The sequence below is a fragment of the Primulina tabacum genome, chromosome 5 (assembly GCF_025594145.1).
Source record: "Primulina tabacum isolate GXHZ01 chromosome 5, ASM2559414v2, whole genome shotgun sequence".
Classification (NCBI taxonomy): Eukaryota; Viridiplantae; Streptophyta; class Magnoliopsida; order Lamiales; family Gesneriaceae; genus Primulina; species Primulina tabacum.
The window spans coordinates 4,349,926-4,362,492 of record NC_134554.1 but is presented as its reverse complement, the minus strand read 5'-3'; the positions used below and the strand labels follow the sequence as shown (position 1 = coordinate 4,362,492).

At 34.3% G+C, this 12,567-nt stretch overlaps 2 protein-coding genes across 2 annotated transcripts; one reads left to right on the top strand and one right to left on the bottom strand.

Annotated features, from left to right (window-relative positions):
* Positions 1 to 3,273: 3,273 nt before the first annotated feature.
* On the bottom strand, positions 3,274 to 4,881 carry LOC142547336 (protein VAPYRIN-like). Its single transcript, XM_075655590.1, has one exon. The coding sequence runs from the start codon at positions 4,855 to 4,857 to the stop codon at positions 3,274 to 3,276; it is 1,584 nt and encodes a 527-aa protein (XP_075511705.1). The 5' UTR covers positions 4,858 to 4,881.
* Positions 4,882 to 7,949: 3,068 nt separating this feature from the next.
* Positions 7,950 to 11,383, top strand: LOC142544606 (uncharacterized). The gene is made up of 10 exons (XM_075651637.1): positions 7,950 to 8,118; positions 8,317 to 8,548; positions 8,689 to 8,790; positions 8,910 to 9,079; positions 9,308 to 9,441; positions 9,548 to 9,725; positions 9,937 to 10,498; positions 10,605 to 10,717; positions 10,806 to 11,049; positions 11,127 to 11,383. Exons 1-10 carry the CDS (start codon positions 8,051 to 8,053, stop codon positions 11,340 to 11,342), a joined length of 2,019 nt encoding a protein of 672 aa, XP_075507752.1. The 5' UTR covers positions 7,950 to 8,050; the 3' UTR covers positions 11,343 to 11,383.
* The last annotated feature ends 1,184 nt before the right edge of the window (positions 11,384 to 12,567 follow it).

Genomic DNA, 12,567 nt, shown 5'->3' with positions numbered 1-12,567 from the left:
CATACATGAATCTTACGTAATTGGTCAACAAACCAAATATATTTCTTTTTATTTTATGACAGTCATCGTGGACCTAATCGATGGTATAACAACATCAAATCAAGATTCTTGAGATATTGGGTACACGTTGTTCATTAATAAACTGGAACACCGGAGATTGCAAATTGGACAAATTTCGTAATATTTTAAATTTTTTATTAAAGAAATCCAGCTAAGGAGTACAATAAGACAAATAATTAATTTGTTTGACTATTGTTTTGGAATTATAGTTAATCTTAATTAAAGAGCATCGGATTTTTAATGTCGATCACTCAGTGGAAATCCATACGTTTACGGGATTCGACCTTTAGTGGCCGTTGAGGAAATCCATACGTTTACGGGATTCATCGGGATCATCTTCTTATTCATCAAGAATAGTGGTACGAATTGTTAAACTACTTGAAGAATTAACTACAGAATTAAATATATAAATTATATTGAAAAAAAAAATGTAATTTAAAACTGTAAAAAAATGGAATTTAAATAGAGAAAGTACAGTGACAAAATTAAAATGAAATTACAATAATAAAATAAAACTGTGATTTATTTATATTTCACCTCATCCCACAACCATCTTGGCGAGCACATCAATGCCTCCAAAGTCGTTGGATTAAACATACTAAGATGAGGACCAACTATTTTTCCACTATTGCTAAAAACATATTCAAATGCAACAGTTGACATAGGAATAGCTAAAACCGTTATGCTTGAGATGTTCTACCAAAAAAATGAAAATTAATAAAACTAAAACTCTAAAGTATTTATATCCACATATATGGGACGTGTATTATAGGACACATGACTCGTCCCATGCCCGAACGGATATGAAAAATTGGACCCAAGAACCGTCCCATGACCCATTTAGTATGCCCAAACGCGCCTCATACACGCAAGTCCATTACGGGTGGGTCTGGGTCATTGACATCCCTACTTATTTGTAGGCATATAACATAAAATAAAATTAATATTTATATAATCGTTATAAATCATGTACAAATATCCTTATTAATTTTGTATTTAAAACCAATAAAGCGCCCATAAACACGAACTGGACCAGCTACATTTTTATTGAAATTAAGCAGCAAACACATTGCATTTTTATAATATAATAATAATTAAATACTGACGTATCCGCACCTTTTATAAGTCAAGTAAATTAAAGAAATGGGATGAATTTCACGCTATGGTGTAAAATATCCAAGTTAAGGGTATTTAATGCTCACATGCCCTGCTATGATAATTGTTAATTAGGTGTCAGCTAATGAAATCGAATCGAATCGAATACAAAGATTCATGGAAATAGCTCGAAAACATAAATATATTAAATTAACAAGAAGAATAAGTACGTTCGTTGGGCAATTTTTAATACTAATATCATGACATTTTATAGTTTTACCAAATATTTTAATTAATATTAACGGTACAATTCTAATCTTTTAAATTATACAGCAGTTCAAACACTATATTTCGATTGCTCTACCAAACATATTCAATTATTACACATCAATAATTTATCTCATAATAATTACATTGATTGCCGTCAATGTGAATTGAACTCATTATTTCGGTTCTGATATCAATTGTAGAACCGAGTGTTATCCGCTTTAATAAAAGTTATAATACTGATAACAATAAAACTCTAATATTTTAAATTGTACAGCAGCTCAACCATTCAATTCATTAAGAGGCATAGCGGCGCCAATATCTATATCATAATTAGTAATTCATCTTTGTGATGCATATATATTTAATTTATGTAAATATTTATTAAAATTAATAAGTATGAGCATTTTAATAAATATTTAAAAATACAAATAAATTAAAGAAATTATAAATCATACAATTAGAAAAGCAAATAAAATTTACAAATTCTGGAAAAATTTTTACGTACAGTGTTGTCGTTGAACTTTTTTTCGTCTGTTATCACCATCGCATATAAAAAATTTTAAACATCTAGTATTTATAACAATGAATATAACAATATATAGTTGATCATGACTAAAAACAAGGTTCTTAAAAAAATGATACAATTAAATGAAATTGTCTTCGTTGGAATTTGAAAGGAACTATTGTATAAAAAAGAGTCAAATACATTTTTGAAATAATCACTTTATGACCCGCATTATTTCCAATAAAAATAATTCATTTCAAAACATGGTTTTCGAGCATTGTCATAATCAATTTAGAGCAACTGTATAATCCAGAAGAATGATATGTGTTTTGCAGCAACATAAATGAAGTACTAATCTTCAAATTCAATTCGTGATTTGGTACTCCATGACATTTTAATCTATTTGAGAATTTTGGATTATCCCATACACGGACTGAACAAAATCAAAAGACGCCACTTATATATGTGTCTGCTGAAAATATGTTGTATAATTGACAATACCGTCAAACGCTGGATATGTACTATCAACCATTATTGCAATAAGATTATTACAACCGTCATTTGATTCTCCAATTATTCATCCCTGATATTAGCAATTCAATCTGAATATTGAATGATCGGATGTTCTCATGAAAGTGTTCTCTAAATCTTATATGACACAGTCAATAAGTTTTGTAGGACGTCCACTAAATTCTCTATTTTGTGGCGAGTCTCTCGACACCATTTTGTCAATTACATCTAAAAACAAATTTAAAAACTTTTAAATAAACCGAAAGATAGAAAATATGATCGATCAACAGAACACGAAATAATTTACCAAAAAGTTATGTATCATCAATGACATCAGCGTTTTTCAAATCTTTATTTTCATATTTGAAAAGAACACGAAAAATGATATCACTGTTCTATTAGAGAATAAAACGACAAAATGTATTAACCAATTATGCATTATTACACATATAAATATGAGACTAAATCCTAATAGTAATTAAATAAATCGATATGTATGATACAAATTTTGAATGTTGTTTCTGTTTTAAAGAAAATATTTCATATTCAGATTTGAATAATGAAAAGTAATTAGAATAGACATAAATCAAAATATTTAAAAAAATATATTTTTTCAATATCTTAGTCTTTAAATCTCGGTGATAGATGTGAGTTTCAACATGTTTAATATATTATGCGGATACTTATATGATATAATTATTTTTTTAGCAAATTTATTTTGACGAGATTTTACTAAATTTGATTGAGAACTCTGCATATAAATGACTCTGCACATATATATATATATATATAAAGAAAAAATAGTAATAACAATACATTCAATTCGCTTCTATTCAAACCACAGCCAACGGCTCCGACGGATCAAAGCTTCGCCGATGAATTCCAACATTGCTGTTAATCTTCTTCTTATTCATCAACCTGATATTCATCTCTCCGCTGCCATATCCCTCAACTAAGGGCACAAAATTCTGTGTAACCCCGGTTTTCAAAATCTTTATAATCCGCGAACGATTCAACTTCACCGCAATTTGCAACGCAGTCACACCCTTGTTTGTTCTAGCATCAACATCAGCTCCCTTTCTAACAAGCAATTGAATCACATCACAGTGGCCTGACTCCACAGCGCAATGCAATGCCGAATACCCATCTTCATCTTTGCCATCGATATCGATTCCTTCTTCGATCAAGGCCCGTGCCACTTCAGTTCGGCCCTTAAACGCCGCCCTATGAAGGGCTGTCCATGAATTTTGATCGCGCCCATCAATACAAGCGCCATCCTCTAGCAAACGGTTGATCGTCCTAAGCTCTCCTTTCCGAGCAGCTGCACATAATTTGTCTCCTAAACGAAGGGCGTCAAATAACTTTGTGTGCCCGTTTTCGGCTGCAAGATCATATGGCGTCTTGCCTTTCTTGTTTCTTACATCTTTGTTGGCTCCTTTATAGATTAGAAGTTTCACCATTTGCTCATCACCTAAACTCGAGGCAAGGTGCAATGGGGTATCCCCGAAAGCATTTTTTGTGTCGGCTTTGGCCGAGTTGGCTAACAAAAGTCGAACGGTGTCCCATCTCTGGTGGCCCACTGCTATGTGCAACGCCGAGTTTCCGTCTTTAGTAAGTGCATCCACATGAGCACCTTTGAGTAAAAGAAGGTTTAAAACCTCACTATGACCATTTCCAGCTGCTAAGTGAATCGGTCCGAAATTGGAAGATTCCGATCTTTCTGTGCTAGTTTCGTGGGCTAAAAGTAGCTCAACTATCAATGTTTCCCCCAAGGAGGCAGCAGCCTCAACTGGGCTTGATCCCGACTTCCCACACGCCTCGGTATCAGCCTGGAATTCGAGCAACAACTGGACTAAATCAGGCCTACTCTGAGCAATAGCCAAGTGGAGCAAAGATTTGCCATCAGAATTAATAGAATCAGCTGCACTCCATTCAGGATCACTATTTTCAAGAACTTCTCTCATCTCATTCATGCAACCTTTTGCCACCAAACAAGCCAGAATCGACGAGCCAACGAACATGATCTTTATCCCAATATCAGAATACACCTGTTTCTTCTTAGTAGTGAACCATTCACTTGGTGCCGAATCACGGGTAGCTGATAGATTCTTGAAAGCTGCACAGGGAGTCACCACACTCTGCAATAGAAACGAATCATCGCTATGCGGGTAACTTTCTGGAAGACAAGAATTTTGTGGGAGATGGTAAGTTATTTCTATGGTGAATGTCGATAGAGGTGGTATAATTCCCGAGTTTGGGACGATTGTGTATCGAGTTTTATCAACCGGTTGAAGCCGAAACGCGACTGGCATTGTGTGCATAACGTTGCGTAAAGTGGTCGAGCCGCAACACCTTTTCCCTGGTTCAATTCTGATTGTCACCATGTTTGATGGCTCTAGGCTAATGAGCCTATCCATCTTGCGACTTAGACAAGGTTTCAAGAGTATCTGCTCAAGTTTATTTATACTAAAAGGGAGGGGTTGGATGTAATGGGATTTATAGTCAGATTTCCTTATCTGGCATGTACGTCACTCGATCAAATACATATTTACAATGAGAAAAACAATTGGAATGCCACGTAATTTATATGCTATGTCAGAAGAATGTAAGGAAATGTAGCCGGCTCAATTGATGAGGCATATTGGCCACTTGGCGATGTTAAAATTAATGAAGACTGGTTCTCTCTGATGTCCGACTGGTGCTTCATTCGATTTTCTGGTGCTACTTCTTCAAGTCAATTTCATGGCTTCGCAGTTTTAAGTTTTGCATATATCAAAATGATTAAAAGAACTTCGACGATGTCTTATAACTCATCTGATACAAAATTTTCAAATTTAAAACGAGATTTCAAATTTCCTCAAACTGAAAACAAAGAAAGAAATTCTTATTGAGCAAAAAAAGAAGAAATTCTCGTATGAAATTTTTTTTAAAAAATAAATATAATTATTGAAGTTCATGACCATGACATATGGAAGACTCGGCCGAATTTAGATTCCCACAAATCCCGACTCTACAAGCTAAAATGCTATTCTAAAATATTATACAAATATAAATATATCTTCTTCTTCTTCGTTCTACAAAACCCAAAAATTAAATATTCTTACTGAGAAGTTATGCATTAAACACAAACATATATATGTAAACATTATAATATTAAAAATGATATGTTCGATTTTAGAGGACACAATTTCGTTATAATTCTTACATGTATGCATAAAAAGATTTGACAGAGGGTTTCAAGAGTTTTAGCATTTCAATTTTCGCAAGAGAATTTATAATATATTCAATATAATAAACTGAGTACATCAAAACATTATTTGAACAATAATCGAAACTCACTTGCCAAGAGATAAATTAATCCATCATTTCATATTTCACCAGAATTATTTTCTCAATTTATTACTAACATTAATAATATTTGCTGATTTAATTTTCATCAATGACAAATTAAATACAAGGACGCTTACTTATCAATCAAGGCCCGGCAAAAAGGAATATATCATCCAGATCTTTATGTATATATATAAATTCATTCAACCACGTTTTTAGAAAAAACCAAACGAAAAGTGTAAAAAGCATTAATTGTCAGTTGCGACAGCTTTGATTAAATCTGGCGCAAAAACTCATTCAAAGACTTGACTGAAGCAACTCAGTCTAGATAATGGGAAAGTACTTTGGCTCTACTTGTTTAGAATTAATATGAAATCCGGTAAGATAGAGCTGGATTTGAAAAGGAGATGCCAGACAATACATACTGTTATATATTAAGTCGGATTTAGGAAAACCCAACTGGAAAATTAAATGAATCCTTTCAAATAGATATTGGAAATAAATAATTTATAATCATATACATATGTGTGTACATATACATAAAATAAAACAAAACACACACAGATGTTTATACAATTTTGATATAATATCCATCAACGTGTCTACCTCCGTCCTCACCAATAAACTGATCATCTGCTATCGAATTTGATAAACCATATCAAATTGTATGTCCAATAATTCCCATTGTAAATGTTTGGAGATCTGTCACGGAAAGATTAGCACCAGCCCCGTCCACAAAAATAATGAGGCGGAATAAGAAACCCAAGAAAGAAGGCCCAAAGTTTACCGTTCAGCGTTTGAGTGTGGAGTTAATTTACATTGTATTTCCTTTACTGTTGTGGTAATATTGGCGGGCCAACTTTGACTTTATTTTGGGTCATTAAAATATTTGGTCAAGTCTACTGGGGTAGAGTTTTGGGGAATGATATTGACAGTTGTAGTGAAGGATGAAGGAAAACAAGGAACAAGTGAGTTTTGAGTGTCCCAGTTTGATTGTACCGCTGATTGCAGAATACATGAGGTGTTTAAGGAACCAGATCGGGTTACCTCCTGAGGGTGAGAACGATCATGCCATCGTGATCGAAGAAGGCAAAGGTCCGGTGCACGTAGATACTCCCATAGTAAGAAAAACCAGATTGAGAAATTGGTTAGGGAAATGTTGCAAGCAGGATCATCCAACCACGTACAAGTCCTTATTCGAGCCCTTTGATTTTGGTTAAAAATAAGGCGGTCGTTGGAGATTTTCCCTGGATTATATATCAGATAAATATCACATTTCGGTCTAAAATTATTGGCAAATTTTTAAGATATACTGACAGAGGAAGAACATCGAGTGCTGCACTGGAGGAAGGTTTTCAAAGTTGTCCAAACTCACTAGTCTGTAGCAAACAAAAAAAATGTAGTTTTGGGCAGAAATAGGTGGAATATCTAGGGCATATTGTGTTTATCAAGGGAGGAGAGGAATATCCTGATAAGGCCAAACCACTCGTCCCACAAGTGCAACGAGCATTTGTATTTACTTTACTATTTTTCGGAAATATTCAATATTATATATTGATTTCCTCTACTTTTTGTATTTATGACAAAACCTAGGTAAAAAAATCCAGGAAAAGTGTTTCTTCTAACAAAACCTAATATATTCATAATGTTTATTTTTTCAAGTAACTCTTGTTTTTATCATAGTAATTCTTATTATATTCTTCTTTTTCTTCAAATAGAATACGACAACTTAGTGAATCACTCTTTTGTCATATAATAGCTCTATAATTTATTTACTCATATTTGATATATTTTAAATAAAATACTTTAATATATTTCTTAAATGGATTGTGTTTGGGTCGAGTCTTATACTCGGATCCAACCCGTGTTTGGGAAGAAAAAATGGAAATATGTTACCGAATTGATACCCATTTAACTTACTCTATATAGGCCCTGGTTTGGTTGTCGGACCCATTTAACTATAAAACTAAAATTTAATAATATAAAAACCAAAATGCAAACATATAATACCAAAAATAATTAAAATTCATATATTTAATAATATACTAAATTCAGATCAGAAGCACGAAAAATATAAAGAGGAAAATCGGTCTTCAATTACCAGAGCAGCGTTCTGCATGGCGACCACGTGTCACGATACATGAGCAAACACAGGCAGTTGGATCCATACCGCTTCACCCTTTCCTTCGTTCTTACCCAAAATTCATCAGAACCCAGAAGATAACATTTTTCAAATACGAAAATCACTCGGCCTAACAGAGCTAGGCTACTGATTCAGACATGGAGAAGAAGACGAAGAAGAAGCATCTTTCCTCCATTGCCAACGATGTCATCCAGCGATGTGCCCTGTAAGTCTCTCTTTCACCACCGTAATTTGGTTTTTTTTTTTTTTTTTTTTGCAAATGTATCGAAATCTTTGCACGAATTGGTTAATATAGATACATTCTTACGTTGTATATATTTATACATGATATTGAAATGATTTTTCACCGAGAAATTATACGGGATGGTAGAAGATTCTTCAACTGACGCGTGATTTGTTTCAGGACGCTCGATTCTTTGGTTTATACACTGGTGGAAGATTTTGAGAGAGATCAATGGAAGCCAGAAATGGGGGCATATTCAAGAAAGTTGATAGAATTTTGCTGCTCGAAAGCGCTTACTGTCTTGTGTGGTTCTGTAGATGAAAAGATCATCGATGGTTCCATAAGCCGCTTCACTTTTGATATGATGCTTGCTTGGGAGATTCCAAGTTCAGCAGAAGAAGAATCTCATACCGTGAGTTTCTTAGCATGATTTGCCTTCGCTGCAATAATGAGAAAAACATATGTATTAAAACAATATGGTTTCCTAGTTCAGCTTCACTGTAGATATGATCTGATATGCGTGATTCATGCAAGTGTTTATTGAGTTTTCAGGAATGTGTGGCAAAAGAGAGAGAGGAGAAGAAGGTTCCTATAGTCGCCGACCAAGTTCAAGATGATATCCCTCTTTTCTATTCCGATCTCATGCCACTCCTTGTAAGTGAATTGTGGTGTCATACGAGGTCGCAAGTTTTCAAGCATAATATTCTTTATTGGATGAGCATGTGGATGATAATATCTCGAAAATTGGATGTTTTCTTTTTATTGGTTGGTAGGTCGACTCCGAGCCAAGCGCCGGAGAAGATGCATTTGTGTGGTTGGGGACACTTGTTCCTTTGTTAGCCGACGTGATCAATGGGAGATTTACATTCGAAACGCTGACGGCAACTACAGGAAATCGACTTCACTTTCCGGCTTATGACAAATTTCTACGGGAAATTCACAAGTAAAATATCCCAACCCGTCACTCCTGTTTTAGTAGCATTTTAAATAAAGTTGTTTTAGACTTGGGAATTTGAACGAGCGAGGGGAGAGTTGATGTGTCTTCGGGGGAAGGACCAGCAATTTTGAGAATTATATAAGATTTGAAAATTTTTAAATGGTGGGTGGCCATATTTATTTCCGCAGGGCAGCCTGTAAACTCATTTATTATATTTTCTTGATTTTTTGTTAGATGCATAAAGCATCTGCAGAAGCAAGATATTCCGAAAGGGGTAGAGCTAGTAGATGATGAATTTATACTTCATGTTGAAGGAACCGCTAGCTCACAGAGAGTCGTGCGTCATATTGGGGGATCAAGTTGGCCAGGTGAGTGTTTTAGTCTTCTTACTTTTACGAAATATTTATATGCATCAATTGTAATATACCTTAGGTTATCTGCACTAGTTAACGAAAATTTTGGGATGTTTTCTAGGAAGGCTGACGCTGACAAACTATGCCCTTTACTTTGAGGCTTCTGGTGTCATATCTTATGATGATTCATTGAAACTTGACCTTTCAAAAGATATCGGGCAGAATGTGATATCTTCGGCTACCGGTCCGTGGGGTTCTCCTATTTTCGACAAAGCCGTAGTATATGAATCTCTGGATTTGTGAGTCATGATAAGATTACAACATTCTATGCTGATTCCTTACATATGTCATACTCCTAGGGTTACGGGTGGTATAGCCAATTTTTAACACAAAACCTTATTTTCTTTTTCAAGGAATATTAATGTTTCATCAGAAACAAGTCTTGTGTAGGGGTTGTTGGATCAGTTATTCAGGCGTGTTTATTAAATTCTTCTTCTATCAATGTTTTAGGCAAGAGGGTGTTGTCTTAGAGTTTCCGGAGATGACAAGTTCAACTAGACGTGACCACTGGCTTGCTCTCGTAAAAGAGGTGATACTACTGCATCGTTTTCTCTCAAAGTTCGAGCTCGAATCGCCACTTGAAGCATGGGAGATGCATGCGAGGACAATATTAGGAATTATACGGCTTCATGCAGCTAGAGAAATGCTAAGGATTTCGCCTCCAGTACCCAATCGTTTTTTAATATTTACCTTGCTCGATGAGGTTCCCAAGGGAGATTACGTGCTAGACGAGCTTGCCGAGAGTTTGAAAAAGGTTACTAGCGGACATCCATGCAGTGCTAGCTCGATTCTGAGAAATTTGAACACTTCCCGCCCGCCAATTTATCCGATTCCTTGTGCCGGGATGCCACAAGTCGATGAGGTTAGTGAAATGGTTCGGCCTGAAAATCTATCATCGTTGGAGAGTGCATTACACCGAGCGAGAGAGGAGGCGAAAGAAGTTGATATGGCGAAAGCTACTACAGAAGGGCTAAAAGAGGAAGGAATCAGCGAAAGTGCCCAAGTTCTTATTGTAAGTTAGAAACAAGTTATGCGAGTTAATGTTAAAAAATTCATGGTTGTAGATACCTCATATTGTTCTTTCATCATATTTTATATCGAATAATTTTGATGTATAGGGGCTGCTTAAACCGGTTAAAAGTGTACTCCCGTGGTCTCGAGAAGTTATTTCATGGGAACGGCCTGCAACAACTTGGATAGTCGTAATTACGACAATTATAATTGTCTACAAGTTAGTTAGTTTCATGTAAATAGGTGACCTGATTCTTGGTGTCTTATGTATATGTGATATTTAAACCATGAATTGTATTGAAATGTAGAGTGTGGGTCGGCAAGGCAATATCAGCTTTCTTGTTGTGGGCGGTCGCGAAGATGGTGTGGACTAGACGTTGGGGGATCCCCGAGAAGCAGGACAAAATCGTTATCCGCACTGGATCCGATCAGACAACAATGGAGAGCATAGTATCAGCTCAACATGGTTTAAATAGTTTGCATGAAATGATGCAGCAAGTAAACATAGCATTGTTGAAAATTTGGTCAGTGTTGGTCTCAAGAACTCCAAAGGTACGATCGAAAAGATGAATATGATTTCGATTAGCCTTGTTTTTTTTATTCCTATCGTATGTTTTGGTTTATTGCAGCATACAAACACGGTGATGATCGTTATGACCGGATCGGCCCTTGTACTAGCCGTCGTTCCCATCAAGTTCATCTTGATGACGATCGTGTTGCATGGCTTTATGGTGAACTCGAAATTTGGGAAGCATTTTCAGAACGAACAAGGGAATCGGCGTTTGAGAGAGTGGTGGGATTCTATCCCCGTCATTCCAGTGGAAGTCGTTGACAAGGATAAATAAAGTAGTGCAATACCATCGAGTAGAAAGGGTAAACGTGGTGTTGCCCTTTTTAATTGACTCTACAGACTTATATAGTTTTATTTATGAAGTATAATATATAATATAATCTATACCGAAAAATGATATCGACAGTTCCTTTGAACTGTAAGCTATAATATTAATGAAAAAAAAAATTTAATTTCTAATTTTCTGATTCGTAATTTTGGTTTTTGTTGGTTTTAGGTTTTATTATACTGAATGTTGACGTCATGTAAAATAAATCAATATTTTTTAATATCACGGTAGATTTTTAGCTCTGGAACTGAATCGGAACTGAAAAGCTTTGGAACTGAATCGTTCGTTGTATCGGAGAAAATCTTTCAGATGACAGTTGAATTAGGATTAAAAATCAAACAAACAACGAAATTGTATGATTGAACTCAATTTTGATAAGGTGAGTATCGAAACCAATAAAATGATAATTTAAATGATTAAATGAATTTTTACTCACTAATAAAACAAGATATCTAATATTAAGAGTGACATTTAATGACTATTTTTTTTTGTTTTTTCTTGTTTTCATGGGAATTGGAAAGTAAGAAACATACACAAAAACTGCCTACACAAAATTAATAGTTATCTATATTCATGGTGTTCTTTGGTTTTTAAATCTAAAATTCACAAAATATTAAAAACATTTTATAAGCAGATATATTTTGGTTTTTAAATCTAAATTTAACAAAAAATATTAAATATTTTATATTAAAAAATATATTTTAGCCTTAGATTTATATAATAAAATAACCAGTATTACAAACATACTTTTCATGTGCTACGACCAAAATTATATCAATTGAATAAATATAAATCAAAATGTTTTGCGAGTTGCGCCTAAGTAAAATGGGAGCACGAGACCAACTTTTTTTTTTTTTTTTGATAAAAACAATGTTTTCTTGATTAGATATGTTTTAATTTTTTTAAAATGTACTATTGAATTTTTACGAAATGTGATACCGTCTCACAGATCAATTTTGTAGGACGGATATCCGATTCGACTCAATTTATTAAAGAATATAACTTTATATGTCAAAATCATTATTTTTTATGATAATTATTGACTAAGTTAACTCGTCTTACGGATTAGATCGTCTGACTTCTTAATTTTTTATATTATATATATATCAAACTTGGAAAAAATAAATAATCCTCGTCGAAATCTTGAAGGCTGAAAGGTGATCGTAAAATT